Source organism: Bombina bombina, chromosome 6 (genome assembly GCF_027579735.1).
Source record: "Bombina bombina isolate aBomBom1 chromosome 6, aBomBom1.pri, whole genome shotgun sequence".
NCBI lineage: Eukaryota > Metazoa > Chordata > Amphibia > Anura > Bombinatoridae > Bombina > Bombina bombina.
In genome coordinates, this window is record NC_069504.1 from 71,283,035 (window position 1) to 71,306,528 (window position 23,494).

The 23,494-nt window shown below is 34.6% G+C and overlaps 1 protein-coding gene across 19 annotated transcripts in view; it reads left to right on the forward strand.

Moving 5' to 3' along the window:
- CELF2 (CUGBP Elav-like family member 2) overlaps window positions 1-23,494 on the forward strand; it is a 639,346-nt gene that overhangs the window by 35,941 nt on the left and 579,911 nt on the right. Inside the window, exon 1 of one of the 19 annotated variants that reach the window (XM_053716448.1) lies at window positions 17,153-17,439. The exons of the other annotated variants lie outside the window; for them this stretch is intronic. Coding sequence (XP_053572423.1) covers window positions 17,366-17,439 — 74 coding nt within the window. The 5' untranslated portion in view covers window positions 17,153-17,365. Of the gene's footprint in view, window positions 1-17,152; window positions 17,440-23,494 lie in introns of those variants that run through there. 19 annotated transcript variants of the gene reach the window in all.

Genomic DNA, 23,494 nt, shown 5'->3' on the forward strand with positions numbered 1-23,494 from the left:
GCCCTGGTGTCACGCTCACACACCTTTCCTGTTTTTTCAGTTTGTGCTGCCTGTTTGGCGTTTTAACCAAGCCTAATAAAATTGGATTTTATTTCACTCAAAAGCTGGATCCTGCCTTCTTTGTGATTGTTTGGACAATAATAAGGCACATAATGTTAGCGTATTGTCAAGATAAAATTGCATAAACCACAAATAACGCATTATATAACATGACATTCTGTATTTGGTTTGGACATGATTTATAATTCTTCTATTATTTCTCAGAGTTAAAGGGAGACTTTTTTGTTTTGGGGTCCTTAATAGGACTGAAAAAGCAATGTTTATTTTCAACTGTTTGTCCGTAATTTTAAAATAATGAAATTCATCTAAGTTTTTTGTTTGAAATTATGTGATGTCCTAACCATAGGTTTTGTAATTATTGAATTTATTTATAGAATAGTTGCATCCCTTCCTATACTGAAACCCTCTATTTTTAGGACGGGTGGCTCAGGGTTTGCGTACGATCAACCAACAGAGAAATTGAGTAGTCCAGGGGGTTAGAGTTGGATGGTCATGGAGTTGAGATGATTAGAGGCATGACCTGTTGTGTTGAGGGCGTTTAGGCATTCTTAGACTGACATGAGATAGATTTTGAATCCATGGTTTAAACTTAAAGGAACACAAGTCAAAATTAAACTTTTATGATTCATATAGAGCAGGCAATTTCAAATAACTTTCCAGTTTACTTTCAGTAACAAAATGTACACTTTGTGAGTCACTACTGAGCATGTGCAAGAATTAATAGAATATATGTATATGCATTTGTAATTGGCTGATAGCTGTCACATGATACAAGAGGAGTAGAAATAGCCATGACTTTGAAATTTGTCAAATCTACTGTATTTACTGGTCCTTTAAAATGTAGAGTTGATAACTGATAAGAGTTTATTTATAGAAGAGCTGCATACCTCCCAGCATTGTCTCCCTCTGTTTTGCAGGACCAGGAGGCTCAGGATTGGGTGTGACCATATGAGAGTTGTAACTGAGCAGTCCTAGGGAATAGGGTTGGATGATCCTGGGGTTGAGACTGTGTCACTCATAGGCATGATCTGGTGTGTTGAGAATGTTCGGATGTTCCTGGGCAGGAAGGAATATCATGTTCTTATAAGCTTGTTGGTAGCATAAAGACTTATTTACCCAATGACTAGAGAACATTTTGTTTGTCTTAGTACTTGATAGTAAAAAGAAGACAACCCTGATTTATGGGTTATATGAGTTTCAAGCAACAAACAGTCTGATATTACATAATTATAATGTAGCAGTAAGAGGGCAATTTTTCATTCTATTTCAACAAAGTGATCCCTTCACCTCCATGGTTCCACTTCTATCCCCAAATTATAAGCCACTGCACAATTAGGGATATCAATCTTCAAGCTACACAAATCCACCATGTTTCTACTCTCAGAATGAAAGAGGAGGACGTGTTGCTTGTAGGGAAAAAACAGAAAATGTATTCTCATGTAAGATTTGTCATAAAATGAATGAAACTCCTGGAAAAAAAAACTCCCCAGGAACATTATTTAAGTGGACTAGGTATTTTATCTGAAATAAAAAACTTTATCTTTTGGCATATCTTCAAGTATTTGGCACAACAAAAGTGATGATTGGCATAAAATATACAAAAGTCCTTGTTACACCTTTCACCTCCCTAAATGTCAGTAAAACGATTATAATACCTAAAGAGCTGCTTTCAATAAGGAGTTAGTGTTCATGAAAAATCAGTTAGTGGCATTGTAATCTTGTAATGCTGTGACAAGAAAAAGTGAAATATAAAATATAGAAAATAGATTTACTCATCTGCAAATATTAGTGCAGAATTGAATTTGCTACCAAAAATCTGGCCACTTTCAGAACATGGAAGATTATATATCTAAAAATTCCAACTTTTATTAGATTTAATCTTAGCACTATCTACGGTTTAACCTCTTTATTTATCATCATAGAAATATTTTTGAAAATCCTTTTTTTCCAGAATGGTTGGATAATTGGATATCCCTTGCAGGCATCTTACAAGTCACTGCAGTTTTGACATTTTCTCCAACCTTTACCTGGCGTTACATTTATTTATAGATTTAGGAATATTGTACCACTTATATAATGTTAATGTTGAGCTCTCTACATATTGCTGAGAATTAAATATAAAAACTTTAATCCATAAGTTTATTTTTAACAATTAAAAACACACTTATTAAATATAAGATATGAATGCAGTCATTCTATCTTAAACACTGAACAAAAATCTATGACTTGTGTACAATTAGCTCTCCTTAGTTGTGTAAAAATCCAAAAATCATATCGATGGACCATGTTCAGGTCACCTAGCAATTGGAAAATGTGCTCTAATAGCAGGGACCTTATAGATAAAACTTAATATCTGATAAAGATACCTTTATTTTAATTTTCTTATTATGAAGATACGTTCTACACCCAAAGTTTATAAAATAGATAATTTGTGACCCCTAAAAGCTGGTCAAAATGAATGTCTAATTGTTCTTTATAACATTTTCTTCTTTTTATTTTAAACTAAGAAACGTTTGATTTAACTTTGTAGGTTAAATAAGTTTTCTTCTTTAGAAAAACCTTAAAAATACATAAATATTTGAATACTCTACAGACTAACAGTAAAAAACTAAAACACTCATCTGGTTAAGTAAAATAAAAGATAGATTTACATCAGCCACTGATCTTAATGGAAATTCATACTTTCCAAATAAGATACAATGAAGCAGGAAAATATTAAAGGCCTTGCCTTTTATAAGTACAGGTAAATGTTATAGTTATGTAAAGGTGGTTAATACATCCATCTCTAGTCAAACAGGGTCATAAGATAATACACAATTTGGCATGTGACTCTACTTATGTAGTTTATCTAATTACATGCCTATTCTGAAGTTTTCAATATGTTGGGCGCACAGTTAGGTGTCTAAAAAATAGAATTTTCCAGCATAAATTGTCCTTGGAATATGAAATTACAAAAAAACATATACATGAATGATCAAGGTAATTTATTTTAAAGGGATTGGTGCAGCAAGAGGGGCAACAGAAATTAACTTTTTAACTTAAGGATTAAAGAAATCTAGGGTATTAAACTTTTCATTAATACTAACTAAGGTAATTTAATCATTCCTTTCTGAGTTTTATAACTTTTTTTTAAATGTCCCTATTAGTGGGTCATACAATCACAGGAACTATTTTCCTTTATTTTGTAAATATTTAATATGAAATGTTTTGTGTTACCATGGTTTATTATAGGCCTATTAAATTATTTTTATAAAATATTATTGATCTCCTTCCAGTAATCTGTGATATCTCTGGGAAACGTTTATTTTCTTAATTGTATTTAATTTATATACTTATACATAACACATTTACTTATCCTACGATGTATGTGGCTTTTCCCTTAATTTTCATTAAATTGTGTAATTTTTACATTACTGTGTATATTTTATATTACTATATTGTGTGTTTTTTTACTTTGCTTCTGGATCTGTAACATTTTATAGAGATTTAACATATGGTCCCATGTTTGTATTATTTCAGCAACCAACGGATTAAGAAAAATATCATGTGAATTTAATATAGGTTACATCTGATAATGGTTACCTATAAGAAGGGACTTACTTTGCATTATAATTTATGCTTACTTTGACAGCATAAAAAGCATTATAAGGTATAATCTGTGGCACTACCATCTTTTACTATTATTATTATTATTATTATTATTATTATTATACTTTATACTATTATAAAGTGGCAACAAATTCTGATGTCCATGGGTATAAATGATAAAAAGTACAACCATGATGCAATATTTGTAAGAGAAGACACAATTTATCAAACAAATACAGGAGGAATTGAGGGCCCTATTACTGTGGGAACTTACAATCTAAAAGGGTAGGAGGTAACTTGCCCGTTTAACATGTTTTTTCTTGATTTCCAATAAAAGGGATTTTAACTGAAATATGTTTTGGCTGGCAGATGTAGTGACAATTCCTTTTTGTATTATATTTTAATGAGAAAATGTTTTTTGTAGAATATGTTGTCTTCTTTACTCTAACCTTATAAATTCATTAATATTTAAATATTCTGTAGAGTAAAAGTATCCAGCCAAAACACTCACATCTGGTGCAGTAAAATACAATTTAGACTTAGACCAGCCAGTAATCTTGAATTGGAAACACATATTTTCTAATTAAGATATCACGAAGCAGGAAAAATATTATAGTAATTTAAAACCAGTTAAAGCCACTATATGTAATATGTATCCAGCAATTGGGAGACAAGGAGAGTACAAAATTAACTAGTTTTGCCAATGTGATGCCCCTGCATCATTGATTTCAGTTCTTGGTTCTCTACATATTTCAAGTTTGTTAGGTTTATTCAATAGATGACAAGAATACCCTATACAGTAGATTTTTAACATCACCCTTGTTATGCATTGTAGCTTCCTTAGAAGATACTGAATTCAACCAAGAGGAACAAGCAAACACACACAAAAAAACTACAACAAAAAAAACTATTTGTATTTATCAATGCGATGGACAGTATTTTGCTTTGCAATAAAAGTGTTAAAAAAGCAAACATTTTTAACACTAATGATTACACAGTGGAGCAACATCAAATGCTTACTTGTCAGTTCTTCTGCAAGAACAAACTGTGGTGTTAGATGAACGTGTGAAATAAATGTATTCACCTAAAATGTTGTATTTGCGCTTGTTATTTATTGAGCCATTTTGTAATTTTTTTTCTCCTACAAGCACGCTTTTACTTTCCACACCTCAGCAACCTTAAATGACTCATCAACATTAACATAAAACAGAAAGCTTTGTTATATGAAAGAGTGTCTGAAATTGCAGACACTTAACGTGAACATTGGTGGAGAGTACATGAAAGCACAGCATTGGGAATAGGCACATTTTAGTCACTCTACATTGACATTTTGATCACATAATTGAGAGGGGCTTATAGAATACATAGTATTTATGAAGATAAACTTTTTTTTTTTTTTCAAAATTTCTGATTTATTAACCAGTCACACAAATCAAATGTCAAAAATTCCTTTTTTTATTTTTATGCTAATTATAATATCTTAATTACATACGTGTTCACTTTACTATATGTACACATTCAAATTTTGACCAAATTGGTCCAAAAATTTCTTCTCAATTTACAATTCCTTTATAATCTGACCTCTGTTCCTCATTGTCTTAATTACACAAATGATGTTGTACTGTAAATTGTTTGAAACTACTGAAAAATGTGTGTGGTTTGCAAAATAGCTTAGGACAAATAGAGATATGCAGTGCTTAGAATCAAGAGTGAAAGCAGGAATTCCTGAGTCATAAAGTAAGACTTATACGTATACTCTATTCATCTACACATAAACATCTACATACATATAGTAATATAGTGTGTATATATATATATATATATATATATATATATATATATATATAAATTGCCCTTAAGGGACAGTGTAAAATGAAATAGCCCTCCACCCTGTCTATGTGTTTTCAGTGATCTATTTTATCTGACTAAGTTGTATTAATTGTTTTCAAATAGCCCATGCATAAAAAGAAATCAACATTCCAGTAGGGGGTGGGTAGGACAGAGAACCCTTTAAAGGGAGAAGTGTTTAATTGAGATTATAGTAATTACTAAAAGATTATAAAAATACAGAGAAATGAAAGGGCCTCACCTTCTGCACATCTTTACATCTATTTTATTTGCTACTGACATAAATATATCCATTATGAAAACAATGGACGATCCTCCTGCTGTCAATCATAATACGATTCCTTTTTCATTGGACAGAATCTAGTCAACGAAGCAATCTGCTATAGTAGGCACAGTCACATGATATAAACAGCATTCTAACTATTGTTATGGTAATAACAAACTACATGTAGAAGGACATTTTCCGTTTGTATTGTAGTCGTTCAAAAATGAAGAGACTGTATTAAATTAAATCTGATGTCATGATTTTGTCGGGATATTTTCTATCATCCTGCTAAATGCAAGCTTTTCTTTCAGCTGGCATCAGCTTTTTTTCAAGACCCACATCAATGATGTCAAAGGGGGTAGTGCTAAAATACCATATGAGCAGGATGATGTTTCCACCAGCTCTATGTATCTGATACATTACAATATCTGTTTGTGGTAAATTATTAAAGAAATACATATTCAAAAGTGTGTGTTTATATTGGTGTATAATACATATAGAAAAAAAATCTCTCTAATAAATTAAAAACATCAATTTAAGGAATTTTATATATATTATCCAAAGACCCAGCACTCCCTGGACTTAATGTGACGTTTTGGGGAATACACTCCTTTCTTAGACCATTTCTCATACTATCACACATTATAGAATCTCTCCTTAGAATGCTGTATTTTTTGGATGGTATTTAAATGTTCACTATGCACTCTGGCAGAAGAGGTTTCAATATTTTTTTAAACTTCATATAATTCCTTACAAACATAGAAATTGTTTGGGATGCCATATGACCGAGAATAACAGTTTAGGTTTCCGTTTGTTTGTCCAGGTTTGAAGCTGAGTAAGGCCTGGACAAGCAAATGGCAGGGTTTGGTGGCAAGCAGCCACAGCCAAAAAGGTGACATTGTGCATACTGCACATGCCTACAGTTATATCCCTCTTGTGTGCATGTGTGTCTTTGTATGGAAGTGTGTTTGAGTGTGGGAGTGTGTCTGTGTGTGTAAGTGTCTTTGGGTGTAAAACAGAGTTTGTCTTTGTGTTTGTCTGTGTCTTTTTGTGTGTGTTAGTATGTGTATGAAAGAGTTAATGTATGTGTGTGTGAGAGATAATGAGTGTTAGTGTGTAAGAGAGTGTGTGTGTGTGTTAGAGCAAGTGTTAGTATATTTGTCTTTGAGAGAGAGTGTGTGAGAGTATGTGTGTGTGTTAGAGTTAGTGTGAGAATGTGCATTAGTGTGTGTTAGAGTGTGTGTGACAGAGCGAACAAGTGTGAGAGTGTGTATGTGAGATAGAGAGTGTGTGATTATCTGTGTGCAAGTTTGTGTTTATCAGCTATTAATGCTAAAAAATGTTTTTGCTGTGCTGTGTACAGACCAAGAGTGTTTGGGTTTGGTCTGATGTAAAGGTGGCAACCATAGCAATGGTGCATGAATCTTTCTAAACATTACATAATGCAGAACGATCTTGATTGGCCGTCTAATAGATGCAAGAACCCTAGCAGCATCACAGTTAAATTGCATGTTACTATAAACAGATAAACCAACCATTAACTACATATCAATGTCTATTCGGTACAGGTCCATTATTATCTATGGCAAATTAATCCTTACTTTAAACATAGTGCTCCTTATTTTCTTGCATGGTAATGAGGGCTGCCGTACAATATGTAGCAAAGTGCTACCTCCTTTGCACTCAATGTGTTAAAAAAATTAAGAATCTGTTATATATATAAGTGTACATAACTTTTAAATCATTTTGATAAAATTCCAGACAATACCAAGATATATTAACATTAAATCCATTAATAATGTTCAGGGAGAATTATTGTTTACTTGAAACTAAATACAATTGAAAACATAAACAAATATAAATCAGTTTGTATTGTTTATATACACCCGGCAAGTACTTTTAATACATAAAATCAGATAAGTGCTCAACTAGTACCTTTAAAATGTCTTTAGAAAAGATGTAGGTTGTCAAACAGTGCAGACACTTCTTAAATGGACTGTAAATACTTCAAGATTATAATATGAAATGCTTAACCCCCTAAGGACCAGGAATTTCAGAGAAAAACTTGCCCAAAAGACGAGCATTTTTAGTATTTTTGCTATCACTTTATAGATCCTTGTGTTTGTTTATTTACCTATAAAAACTATATTTTTCCCAGTAGACAACCCAAAGTTTTGATCTAGGCTTATTCTGGAATGTTTCATGTCACTATTTTGCCACCAAATGCAATCAAACTTAAAAAAAATGTTTTAACCTTTTCACGAACTTTGTATTTCACGCTGAAATTATTTACATATTGCATATGCAGTCACAACACAGATAATGTGGAGTCCCCTTTGTTCAGAAATAGCAAAGATGCTTTTTGGTAATTAGGAGGCTGCTAAATGCAGCTGCGCACCCCCGTGGACACCACCATCCTAGATACTTGCAGACAGTTTGCCAATGTGAAGTTTTAGGGCATTTTTTTTTACAATTTTTTTTCTGCAGTGTAGGATCCTTCCTACCTACCTACCTTCTTGATTCCTCCCAAATAGCTCAATTACCCCCCCCCTCTAACTAGTGTCCACCATCTTAGGTACTGGCAGCTATCTGCAAGTACCCAGGTTTTATATATTTTTAAAACTTTGTTTTATTAATTAAAAAAAAAATAGTGCAAAACACATTGCCATAGGACTTGAACTTTCTTCATGTGCATCATTGCAAAAAAAATTTACACAGGGGATGCACTTTCTTCATGTGCATTATTGTTGTAGAACACATTGACACCGGGGTTGAACTTTCTTCCTGTGCATTTTTGTTGTAGAACACATTGACACAGGGGTTGCACTTTCTTCCTGTTCATCATTTGTTGTAGAACACAATGACACAGGGGTTGCATTTTCTCTATGTTTATCATTGTTGTAGAACACATTGACACAGGGGTTTCACTTTCTTCCTGTGCATCATTGTTGTAGAACACATTGACACAATAGTTGCACTTTCTTCATGTGTATTATTGATGTAGAACACATTTACACAGGGGTTGTACTTTCTTCCTGTGCATCATTGTTGTAGAACACATTGACACAATAGTTGCACTTTCTTCATGTGTATTATTGATGTAGAACACATTTACACAGGGGTTGTACTTTCTTCCTGTGTATCATTGTTGTAGAACACATTGACACAGGAGTGGCACTTTCTTCATGTGTATTATTGTTGTAGAACACATTGACACAGGGGTTGCACTTTCTTCATGTGTATCATTGTTGTAGAACACAGTGACACAGGGGTTGTACTTTCTTCCTGTACATCATTGTTGTAGAACACAGTGATACAGGGGTTGTACTTTCTTCCTGTGCATCATTGTTGTAGAACACATTGACACAGGGGTTGCACTTTCTTCATGTGCATATTCGTTGTAGAACACATTGACACAGGGGTTGCACTTTCTTCATGTGTATTATTGATGTAGAACACATATACACAGGGGTTGTACTTTCTTCCTGCTCATCATTGTTGTAGAACACATTGACACAATGGTTGCACTTTCTTCATGTGTATCATTGTTGTAGAACACATTGACACAGGGGTTGCACTTTCTTCATGTGTATTATTGATGTAGAACACATTTACACAGGGGTTGTACTTTCTTCCTGTTCATCATTGTTGTAGAACACATTGACACAGGGGTTGTACTTTCTTCATGTGTATCATTGTTGTAGAACACAGTGACACAGGGGTTGTACTTTCTTCCTGTGCATCATTGTTGTAGAACACATTGACACAATGGTTGCACTTTCTTCATGTGTATCATTGTTGTAGAACACAGTGACACAGGGGTTGTACTTTCTTCCTGCGCATCATTGTTGTAGAACACATTGACAAAGGGGTTGCACTTTCTTCCTGTGCATAATTTTTGTAGAACACATTGACACAGGGGTTTTACTTTCCTCCTATGCATTATTGTTGTAGAACACATTGACACAGGGGATGCACTTTCTTCATGTGCATCATTGTTGCAGAACACATTGACATGGGGGTCGAACTTTCTTCATGTGCATCATTGTTGCAGAACACAATGACACAGGGGTCGTACTTTCTTCATGTGTATTATTGTTATAGCGCACATTGATACAGGGGTTGCAAACTCAAATTAACCACATGGAAAAACGAAGAGAGGGAACTTAAAGGTAAGGTAAAGTTAAGCACACTCGGTAACGCCATATACAATTTCATTGACACAGGGGTTGCACTTTCTTCATGTGTATCATTGTTGTAGAACACAGTGACACATGGGTTGTACTTTCTTCCTGTGCATCATTGTTGTAGAACACATTGACAAAGGGGTTGCACTTTCTTCCTGTGCATCATCGTTGTAGAACACATTGACACAGGGGTTGCACTTTCTTCATGTGTATTATTGATGTAGAACACATTTACACAGGGGTTGCACTTTCTTCCTGCTCATCATTGTTGTAGAACACATTGACACAATGGTTGCACTTTCTTCATGTGTATCATTGTTGTAGAACACATTGACACAGGGGTTGTACTTTCTTCCTGTGTATCATTGTTGTAGAACACATTGACACAGGGGTTGCACTTTCTTCATGTGTATCATTGTTGTAGAACACAGTGACACAGGGGTTGTACTTTCTTCCTGTGCATCATTGTTGTAGAACACAGTGATACAGGGGTTTTACTTTCTTCCTGTGCATCATTGTTGTAGAACACATTGACACAGGGGTTGCACTTTCTTCCTGTGCATCATCGTTGTAGAACACATTGACACAGGGGTTGCACTTTCTTCGTGTGTATTATTGATGTAGAACACATTTACACAGGGGTTGTACTTTCTTCCTGCTCATCATTGTTGTAGAACACATTGACACAATGGTTGCACTTTCTTCATGTGTATCATTGTTGTAGAACACATTGACACAGGGGTTGCACTTTCTTCATGTGTATTATTGATGTAGAACACATTTACACAGGGGTTGTACTTTCTTCCTGTTCATCATTGTTGTAGAACACATTGACACAGGGGTTGCACTTTCTTCATGTGTATCATTGTTGTAGAACACAGTGACACATGGGTTGTACTTTCTTCCTGTGCATCATTGTTGTAGAACACATTGACAAAGGGGTTGCACTTTCTTCCTGTGCATCATCGTTGTAGAACACATTGACACAGGGGTTGCACTTTCTTCATGTGTATTATTGATGTAGAACACATTTACACAGGGGTTGCACTTTCTTCCTGCTCATCATTGTTGTAGAACACATTGACACAATGGTTGCACTTTCTTCATGTGTATCATTGTTGTAGAACACATTGACACAGGGGTTGTACTTTCTTCCTGTGTATCATTGTTGTAGAACACATTGACACAGGGGTTGCACTTTCTTCATGTGTATCATTGTTGTAGAACACAGTGACACAGGGGTTGTACTTTCTTCCTGTGCATCATTGTTGTAGAACACAGTGATACAGGGGTTTTACTTTCTTCCTGTGCATCATTGTTGTAGAACACATTGACACAGGGGTTGCACTTTCTTCCTGTGCATCATCGTTGTAGAACACATTGACACAGGGGTTGCACTTTCTTCGTGTGTATTATTGATGTAGAACACATTTACACAGGGGTTGTACTTTCTTCCTGCTCATCATTGTTGTAGAACACATTGACACAATGGTTGCACTTTCTTCATGTGTATCATTGTTGTAGAACACATTGACACAGGGGTTGCACTTTCTTCATGTGTATTATTGATGTAGAACACATTTACACAGGGGTTGTATTTTCTTCCTGTTCATCATTGTTGTAGAACACATTGACACAGGGGTTGCACTTTCTTCATGTGTATCATTGTTGTAGAACACAGTGACACAGGGGTTGTACTTTCTTCCTGTGCATCATTGTTGTAGAACACATTGACACAATGGTTGCACTTTCTTCATGTGTATCATTGTTGTAGAACACATTGACAAAGGGGTTGCACTTTCTTCCTGTGCATAATTTTTGTAGAACACATTGACACAGGGGTTTTACTTTCCTCCTATGCATTATTGTTGTAGAACATATTGACACAGGGGATGCACTTTCTTCATGTGCATCATTGTTGTAGAACACATTGACATGGGGGTTGCACTTTCTTCATGTGTATCATTGTTGTAGAACACATTGACACAGGGATTGCACTTTCTTCATGTGTATCATTGTTGCAGAACACATTGACACAGGGGTCAAACTTTCTTCATATGCATCATTGTTGTAGAACACAATGACACAGGGGTCATACTTTCTTCATGTGCATTATTGTTATAGCGCACATTGATACAGGGGTTGCAAACTCAAATTAACCACATGGAAAAACAAAGAGAGGGAACTTAAAGGTAAGGTAAAGTTAAGCACACTCGGTAACACCATATACAATTTCATTGGAAAATAACCCCAGTTTCATTCATCAATTTTAAACGATAGTATTAAGAAAAAGTGAGTTTATTACCTTTTAGTAATCTGTTAATAAAAAAAATTCCTCCGTCCGCCATTTTGTTAAATTTGATTGACAATCTAGCTATATTTGAGCCTCCAATCATCGTTTTCCCACTGGGGTGTTCAGCCCGTCCATTACAACGTCACGCAATTTCAAAGCACATGCGTTAAAGAAAAACCCTCCTACTTCTTCAGCATGCTCATTCATGAGACGCGCATGCTCAGTGTTATTAGTCTTCAAATCTTCTTACAGAAGCCAAGTCGACATCGATTGCAGTACAAGTATGTTTAACATCTTTAATACTATTTTTATAGTGCATTCTCACTTTTAATAATTCAAATATTTTGTTTGTGTAAATGAAAAGTTGTGCATGCGCAGTTCAAAATATGTGACCGCTCTCTAAGATGAAGCAGGGGAACACGGAAGTAGATGCTGGGAGGAGTCGGCAAGTTAACGTTGATAAAATTAAAAAATAAATATCTTCCGAAGTGTGGCATGTACATTAAAGTAAACTTAGCGACTACCTTTAATTACTATTGAACAATGATTGTGGGTATGCGGATCCAGTTAACTTTACCTTTACTTAAAGGGCTAACACTGTTCTCATCAATCATTGTTCTTGTCTGCAAATACTCTCCCACCCACCTTCTTCACTCTTATAAAAACCTATTTTATTCCTGTTATCTTGTTTACTGTATGCACTAATTTTCTATAACTGCACTAATTTTCTGGAATTTTCTACCTCGTTCTGTAACGCACACAACCTAAAATAACCTATTTGTCTGATTTCTTTCCTCAGATCCTTCATTTTTTCTCTTAACTGTTCCCTGTGTACTTTGTTTAGCATGTACACTCACACGACCAGCTTTTTAAGACTTTTTTTAGGTCACTTTGTGGAAAAGTGGTTTAAATCAGTTGGCAAATCATGCATAAACTATAATTATGCATCTAATGGCGTAACACTGCAGAACATGTTTCTATTTAATAAATACATAACAATAATAATAATAATAAACCAATCTTTAAATTAGTTGCCTTTAATTAAAGTGAAAGTAAATCCTAGCATTTTACAAACGCTAGGATTTACTATTGAAACAAATAAAGGGCACTTTCATTCATGAAGTATAAGATACTTCATGTAGAAAGCTCCTTTATTTGATTCAATCGATCACCGCTCTTAGCTCCTACAGCAGAGCACGGCTAAAAAATGTTTTGGCCAAGAGGTGACGTTTTCACCACTTAGCCAATAGCAGTGCGGTTAATCCGGCTCCCATGGGGGCCAAGCCGGATTTACCACACGGCTATTGGCTAAGAGATGAAAACGTCACCTCTTAGCCAAAAAATATTTGTAGCCGTGGGCTGCCGAAGCAGCTAAAAATGGCTATCGAGTGAATCAAATAAAGGAGCGTTCTACATGAAGTATCTGATACTTCATGAATGAAAGTGCCCCTTATTTGTTTAAATAGTAAATCCTAGCGTTTGTAAAACGCTAGGATTTACTTTCACTTTAAGACATTTTTGCAGCAGGATATCATTGACAGGATATTGGTATTGCCATATTTTAGCAACATTACTGTGGTACATGAAATTGTTGCTGTGCATTCAATAGATCAGCTTTCTGTAGATAGTGTCACAAGATTCAATGTGTCAATGATATTATAAATAAAAAAGTAAAAAGGCAAACGTGTTCTGCCCCAGTAATCATTATTTTACCACTTGGCCTCTAATTAGCTATAGAGGCCACAGCTTTACATTGTAAAATTGGTTAGGTTCAAATTAAAATATGCATAAAAGAAATATCCTTATTTTAATATGACTGATTGTTATATGCAAAACTCCTAGGGATTTGGTTGTGATACAGCAAATGTAATATATCACTCCAATGCCCCTTTAATTGATTCATTGTCAAATACAAGCATGTGTGTGTGTTAACAGTTTTGGATGCCATTATGAATTAAATAGCATGATTGTTTGTATGTATGTGTATATATATATATATCTAAGTCATCCAGGAATAGTGGACCACTTGAAATTTCAAGCCCTGTACAAAAAAATAAATAAAAAATAATAATAATAATATATATATTTTTATATATATATACTGTATATATATATATATTATATATATATATATATATATATATATATATATATATATATATGTGTGTGTATTTTAACAGGGCTCAGAAGTTCCACTAGCCCCACTAGCCATTGGCGAATGGAAATTTAATGGTGGCTAGTGAGAGTTAGCTGGTGAATGTTGAGTCTGAAGTCTGGTGGAATGTTGTAAGTAGTAAAGTTGGCACATTGTATTTGCAGAATGTACATTCCTATTGCAGCTCAGACAAACACACATTTTGGGCTATGTGCTAAAACTATTATATAAAGGGATATTATATATCCATGGAAGTGCAATGATTTGTTATTCCTTTAGGGCTGTAGGGACCCTATTAGTGCTTTGACTGTTACTTCTGAGAGGGTAAACAGGGCAGAGAGAGGGAGAGATTGCAGAGGAAAAGTGAAAGCGGAGAAGAAGGTAGACTTAAAGGGACACTAAACCCAATTTTTTTCTTTCATGGTACAGGTAGAGAATACAATTTTAAATAACATTCCAATTTACTTCTATTATCTAATTTGCTTCATTCTTTAAATATCCCTTGTTGAAGAAATAGCAATGCACATGGGTGAGCCAATCACACGAGGCATCTATTTAAAGTCACCAATCAGCAGCTTCTGAGCATATCTAAATATGCTTTTCAGCAAAGGATATCAAGAAAATGAAGCACATTAGATAATAGAAGTAAATTAGAAAGTTGATTAAAATTGCATGTTCTTTCTATATCATGAAAGAAAAAAATTGGGTTTCATGTCCCTATAAGAGACAATGGAGAAAAAAGAGTGAAGAGATATGAGAGGGGGAAAGAAATAGTGTAAAGCAACGATATGGCCTGACAGAGAAGGGAGAGGTAAAACGAGGTAAAAAGAGAGACTGAAGGAGGGAGTGGAGAAAGATAGATAAGAGCGAAAAGGGAGAGATGATAATTATAAAAAAAAAAAATCAAGGTCTGCTGTGACCTTTCATGACTTTCAGCACTCTCTGCATTCTCTCAGTTCAACAACTTCCTTTGTCTATCCATCTGTTGTCTTCCCCAGAACCTCTAGTTGATGTTTTTTACTGCTATGAACTTATTTTTGTTAATGTACCATATGTAGCATTATTTAATTTGTTATAGGATAAAATAAAAATAATATTACAAAATGTTTCACAAAGGCTAAACATATGCAAAGAGGGGGTAAAGTAGTGGGAGTGGTGTGGGTGGGATTAGAAGTGGCGAGTGTTATTATTATTATCGGTTATTTGTAGAGCGCCAACAGATTCCGCAGCTCTATAAACATAGGCGGTATACAAGATAACATTTAGGGATCCAATGGGTAGAGGGCCCTGCCGAGAGTTGCACTGTTGTAGTCGACTCTTATAAAGGTGATCTACAAACAGCTGGGCTCATAGCCTTAAATGCTGAGGGGTTCAAGGGGATAGTAATGGGGTTAGGAAAGGTAAGTGTAGGTTGTAAGCATCCCTGAACAATAGAGTCTTTGGGGAGCACTTGAAGCTTTCAAAACTAGGGAAGAGTCTTGGAGCAAGGCACAGAGTTCCACAAGAGATGTCCTGTAAACGGGAATGTGAGGATGTAACAAGGGAGGGGGAGAGTAGGAGATCGTGAGCAGAGCAAAGGGTACAGGAGGGAGAATATCTGGAGAAGAGGTCTGAGATATAGGGGGGATCAGTGCAGTTGAGGGCTTTGTATGTCAGAGTAAGAATTTTGTGTTTAATCCTGGAGGCAAGAGGAAGCCAGTGAAGGGATTGGCAGAGAGGTGCGGCAAATGAAGAGCGACGTGCAAGGAAGATGAGCCTGGCAGAGGCATTCATTATGGATTATAAAGGAGCTAGGCGGCAGCAAAGGAGACTAGAGAGGACGGAGTTGCATTAGTCGAGGTGGGAAAGGATGAGAGAGTGGATTAAAAGTAGCGAGTAACATTTTGTCCTGGCTAGTAGTTTAGGACTTGAAACTTTGAGCCATATATATATATATAGAGGCAAGTATTTTTCAAAAATACCATGAATATATTGTTCTTCCCAAAGATATAGGAGTCAGGTTGTTACGTGTACATGCTTCTATAGAAGAGAGGAAAATGTTGAAGGTAATATAAATGATTTAGTAATGGTTGTTTTAAATTTTGGAAAAATAGGTGAACAGGAAGCAGTTTAGTAAATATGTCTCTTGTATAAATACTAGTTTTGCTGAATGTAAGCAAACCCTACTTTAATTCTACTTTAATTCTAGACTTTTTGGTGTTAATTTTAGATACACCTTTGGTTTTCTATGGGTTAAATTTATATATACGAGTCTTATACTTTTATATTCTCTTTATGTTGGCTTAATTAATAAATTTTCCGCTAAGAATCCAAGTACATACAATCAGCCTGTAGACAGAGATGATAGATTTTCTATGATAATTTATGTTCCCTGTGTTATTTATAACTTAAGGTTTAACCCAGTGTTGCCAGATAGTTTAACTCATTGTTATTCAGTTCTCTCTCTGATATCCAAAGATTAAATAATTCTAATATTTCCGATAAGAAAATATTTAATAGGGAAAAACGTTTTTTTCCTTGTTTTTTATATATTTGTAAAAATATGAATAATGTGCGCATAAAGAGTTACTTGTGAATTGTAAGCAGATACTGTTGTACAAAGTTCAGGCACTTAAAAGGTAAATTCATTATATGTATTTATTTTACAAGAGTATTGGTTGTCAGATGAAATGCATGCTTGGGGATAAATGCAGAGGAGCAGGAGTTAATAGAACTGCAGTATCAGGCAGCTCCGCCTCTTCTCTCAGCACCTGGTACTCTATAGACAGTTGCCTCAGCAGTAGATTTCAGAAAGGATTGGAGGAAAATCAAGAGGGGGAGAGAATGTGACAAGTGCCGGTCTGGCTTCTGCCTTGGGGAGGCCTCCCGCACCTGTCCCTGCCTGTCTCTTGGACAGCGCTGTTGTTGAATCAGACAAGCAGAGAAACATTCTTATTTGCCAGAACAGAAAGGCGTTTAGAAGCAAGAATATGACTTCTTCATTTAAGCTGGATTTCCTGCCTGATATGATGGTCGATAGCCGTTTGCTAGTTTCTGATAGAATGTAAGTACTGTGCCCTGCTACATTCCTTATACAAACAGAAACCCAACATTCAATCCTTTCTATATATATAGTTCATGAGTTTATTATTATTATGTTTTTGTTCTTAGAGAGTGATATGTTTTTTTGTTGTATATACTGAGTTTACCAGGCGTTTTAAATTCACTTTGTGAGTGATGGATTTGCAAATGATCATAAGGAATCCTGTGATCTTGCAAGGATGATTAGAAATGTATGATGTTTACTTTCTGATTTCATTACTGGGAAGAAAAAAAAAATATGGCATTATTCTTTGTGCTGTTACTCATGACCTGAATGCTAACATATTTTATCTGGGAGATCAGATGTAGATTTATTAAAAAAAAATAATGCTAAATAGAACAGTTTTTACAAATGATAATATATATATAATAATGCTTATCATTTCTAATAGTGTCCTACTCTTTTTAAGTAGAGAAACCTTTACCATGTGATTGTACCCTGGATGTTACAGAGCAATATGTTATAGGATATGCATAGCTAAAAGGGGGGATTTGCTTGGAATGCATCCACTTCCCTGTTACTCTAGAAAACATGCATTTGTAATTTATGGGAATAAATATTTCTGTGACATTTTCTTAATAGTTCTCTGTTACAGCATGAAAAGTCTTTAGAAGTTTATATACTAATAAAATACACTATTAATGTGCCAAGAAAGAAAAAGTATTAAAGACCCCCTTGCACCATATTGCAGCTGTTGTGTTTGATTTTTTTATTTTTTGTATGTAATGTTTTACAGATGTGTGCAGAGTTTGTTTGTTTGTTTTTTAGATCTAAATAGGGAATCATTGGTAGGGTTAAATGCTGACTGTATATAAAAGAGAAGTATATGTTCTAATAACTGCCAGCCATGATTCATCGTTATGTCTTTTGTGCAGTACTATTCAGAGTTTTATGATCAATTTTACTGGCAGAAAACTTTCCCCAAAGGGTGCTTGCTGTTTTCCTAAGCACATTAGAAAAGAAGCTTTTGAGTGGAGCGATTCAATACTACCCTATTGTTTAAGCTTCTCAGCTACAGGGGGGTGGGGTGCACAAGTCTTTTATGTGTAAGCCAACTTGCTTCATACAATCTATGTTTTCAATAATACAGAGAATACTAAACTTGTGTTAAATGATGTGCTTAGGTAGTATACACTGTCACTGGTTTGATATGACATTCCCTTCCTCTGGTATTGTTAATTCCTATGGGATATGGAACACAGTACTCTGTATAGGCATGTGCTGTCAGACTTAAACACTGGTCATCTGAGGGTTAAGTTGTGTAGACTATGTTCTGAAACAGTACTGAAAGGGTTAAAGACAAATTCCACTAGAAGGGTTATTTAATGTCATGGAACTGTTGCAATAAACATTTTAAGTAGTTTATTTTTATACAGACAGAGTGAGGTAATAACTATAAGAGTAGTTTTGTACAGTGGCATAGCATATATGCTGTAGGATAACTAAAGGGATGAATAAATAAAAAAAACATTGTTCTGTGCTTGTAATATTTTACTGAGCGATATTACCAACGAGGATCATATCACATTTCAGTTGTAAATTTAAAGGGACGTTAAACTCAGAATTTCATTCCTTATACAATGCTTTATTCTGCTTAGTAAAACAACTTGGCAAGGTGTTAGCTTGACCGCTTTTTCAGTACCCCAGAGGTTAGATTGCACCCTGCATTATTCACAACCTGACCCAACAACCTACTACAAAATGATTGCATGATTAGAGTAGGAGCTTATTATCTGTCCCTAATTGGCCACAGCAAAGGAGTTAGATAAGATAAACATACTTAAGTGGTATGTCCATTGGTTACAAAACAATACAACTTTCCCTTCCAGTAATGCTTTTAAAACATTTTTGTATGCAGACCTGCTGTTCTTAATAACTGATATATACTATGCACATATTACAATTATTTTTATGTCCCTTTAATTTCTCTTAGCAAAAACAAGAATCTTTATAAATGCTTTTACTACTAATTGTTACTTTTACAACTGAAATATGATAAAATTCTAAAGCTATATAGCCACCGTATAGATGTACATTTCTCAAATCTCTTTCTAATGTACAAGTGTTTTTTTTTTATCACATCAGAACCTAATATTAGATTTTCATCATAATAAAATTCGTTCAATGCCACTTCCAACAGAATGTTACCCGTGGCAAGGCCTACTTGCAACATCATATGTACCTGAAAACAACAATCATAATAATAAATTATATTACAAAAAATATCTAGATAAAATGCTATGGGGGAAAAATTAAAACGTTAAACTCAAAGATAACAATAATTTGTAATAAACACATTTATTTAATGTGTTTAGCAATTTCTTTTATCTGCCATGCGTTGTTTTTTTTTTTTTTAACCAGCATAAAGGTGGTTAATAACAATATTTTATTCAATATACTATATTTCGAGAAGTCTTCAAGCTCAGTCTTAAAAGTGAGTTTAATCAAAAATAAAATTAAGAGATTTTGAACCACACAGTCTTTGATTTCCTTATCAATCTTAGCCATAAACAATTTGAACTGAAGTATTGTTTAACCTCTTAGCTTCCAGAAAATTCTGCAACACCCCTTTGCCTCTGAAGAGGTTAATTATTTCTGTTTCTTTAGAGTAGTTCTGTCCAACTTCTTTGTGCTGTGGGGCAAATTATTGTAGACATACAAGCTGGAGGGCTGTAAACATTATAAATCAATATATAGGTATTATGCAGAACATACGTTTGCACTCCAATACAGCACTTTAAACACCAGAATTTCCTTTGGAAACCTGTCCAGCTTTGAATTAAAAAATAAGTAAAAAAAAAAATTACTTGCAAAATACTCATAGAGGTCACAAAGAGATCATGGAGGACTGAATATGGCTGCTAGATCTACAGCCTGCTGTGTACCATATTATTTATTGGTCTATTCTCTAATATTGTCCAATATTTCACAAAATACTACTCTACAATGTAAAATCATAACCCCTAATTCTGTTTGTTTGTTTTTTGTCTTGCTTTTTTAATGCTTGTGATGAATTTGAATGTTTACAAAATAAACGTTCTACTTCTCCCTTTAAACGATGCTTACTATTGAGTCATGAAGGCTTATCTTGTATATTTTCTATTTAAGACTATTTTAGGAGCTCTGATTTGAATATTTTTTAACAGCCATATCTGACAAGGTTTTTTAATAGTGACATTAGTACTTATCTATTTCTGTAACTACTGATATCACTTCTTATGCAATCAAGCTCCAATTCATTTTCCTGCTGCAGTGATGCATTGCTTACCTACTTTTAAATAAGCTGAATAATAATTGCAAGATCTCTATCATCTACAGTTGTCTTCACTTTTACTCTTGGTCTTTCTGTCTGTGTGTCTCTCTCTGTCATTCCTGCTCAATCCCTTTAATTTTTTAATTTAATGAATTACAAAACAAATTAGGTTGAACTATGAAAAATGTGAAAGTGGTTATTGAAATGTTAGTTTTTTTATTGAAGCCCTTGGATAATTTAAAGAGAACCTCAGTCCCTTGAGTTTCATTCTGACTGCTAGATTATTGGATTGTTCTACAGTCTCTACACTGGCTCCCATACACTCCAGAATACAATTTAAAGTATTAACCCAAATTTACAAAGCACTAAACAGTCTAACTCCCAACTATATTTCCTTTCTCATCGTGTAATATTCCCCATCCCATCCTCTTCGATCAACCTTTGACCTACGTCTCTCCACTCCTGTTATCTCTACGTCCCACTCCCGCCTTCAAGACTTCACACGTGCTGCTCCTGTCCTCTGGAACTCTGTAGCCAGCTCCAGAAGATGGTCTCCAACCTTGTATAGCTTCAGATACTCCTTGAAAACCCACCTATTCAGAGAGGCTTACCATCTCTCCTCCATCCTTCATCCGAACCAAACTAATACATAAACTGCCTGACTCACTGCTGCAACTACAACCGATGTGACAAGCTACCTCAACCTTATTTCTCTGCACCCTAAACCTGTAGACTATGAGCTCTCTGGAGCAGGGCCCTCTTCCTCCTGTACAAGATTTGTTTAGTTTTGTTAAGTTTTGTAATTTATCACAATCCTTATCATTGTATACCTCTATCATTGTACCCAGCGCTATGGAATTTGGCGGCGCTATACAAATAAATGATAATAATAACATACAGAATGTAAACATAATTCTTCAATATCTTGATGGCTACCAAATTTGATATACATTTGTCCACTTCTTCAATGCAAATGTGAAATTATTAAGTTATAAGGCATAAATAAGGATGATATATTTGTTTATATATATATATATATATATATATATATATATTATGCTTAAACCAGCAGTAAAGTCATTATTAAACTTTCATGATTCAGATAGAGCATGCGATTTTAAACATGTTTCCAATTTACTTCTAATTTACTTCTAATTTGCTTTGTTTTCATTTGTTGAAAAGCATTACAATGGTAAGCTCAGAAGCAACAATTCACAACTGGACTATAGATACTTATTGGTGGCTACAAATATTTGCCTTTTGTCAGTGCCCAGCTCCCAGCAGTGCATTGGTGCTTGTTCAACAAAGGATATCAAGAGAATTAATTAAATTTGATAATAGAAGTAAATTGGAAAGTTGTTTAAGATTATAAACTCTATCTGAATCATGAAAGAAACATTTTGGGTTTCATGTCCCTTTAAATTAATAATTATATGAATTTAAGTATGTATATGTGTGTATTTGTATATACAAACACACATAATATGTAGTAGGCAAACATTCTCCAATTTGATAAAAAAAAATCTATATCCTTGTTTATACCACTTGCTATAGAGCTACTGAAAATTAGACATTTTTCTATAATGGTAAAAAAATAAACTTCTTCTGAAAATAGTTATGCAAAGTTGAAAGTTTGTTTGTGTATGATCCTATATTTTTACCTATAGGCCTTTAACCCCTTAAAGACCATGACATACCCTGTAGGTTGCTGGTCGTTTAGGGTATTATTGGGTATAAAAGCGTGGGTCCCACTGCGAGCGGCGTGACCACGCTATTATACTCTCCCTGCTTCCTGCTGGCCACCGGAAATAGCGCAGCGAGAGCTATTAAAATTTTTATCCCCACAGGGTACATTGCTGGTCCCTAAGGGGCTAGATTCAGATGATAGCATTCTTTAAGAGAACTGGTGCCAATATAGTTAATCAGCTTTAAATTCATGTTCTTCTCATATCACTATTTTTGTAGTTTTAAAGTAGTGTTTAGTTACTAGGTTCACTTGTCTGTGAACTTAATGTTGCATTTTCCATGCCAATATCCTTCAAATTGCAGTGGTCACCAAAAGAAAACCTCTAAATAAGTTGTCCCATGACTAATGTGCACATTACACATTCTTGACGATCTGACTAGCTTCGAAGATATATTACTGCAAGGAGTTCTTCATTTGTCATCCAGGCACGGAACCACACTGACTAAATATGAAACGAGTGCAGGTTCCCTATAGCATTGAAGTAAATATGATTCTGAAGAGATTTTTTCTCCCCCTCCCCTTCCAACTTAAGAACTTTTGGAGCTTTGCCTTTCTCAAAGTTCCTCTATAATTATTATTTTTCTATTGATTTCCTTCCGTAAACGCACAACGGAATATATCTTCATATGTTATTATATTTGTGAGTGCGCGCCACTTGTGGTGATGAACGAAATGTTTTAGAGATTAATGATTGCTTTACTGGGTCATATGTTGTTGACAGTTGTTGTCATCTAGATAAAATTTAATTTGCTGGAAGGTAAAATGCAGTATGTATCATGCGATGATAAGCTCCGGCTTGGCTTTTGTTTACATCTGCTGAGATTTTTTTTATTGCTGAGGTATAAAAAAACCATGAAAATTAATATCAGAAAGATTTGAGGACTTACCAAGTATGGTTGAGAAAAAAAAAGCTAGTATTATGTGTTGCTGGGAAATTAGACCTCTGAAAATAGTGAATAAATCCCATATTGAATAGTGTCAATGCCACACAATTAAGAAAAAAAAGTGATTACAAA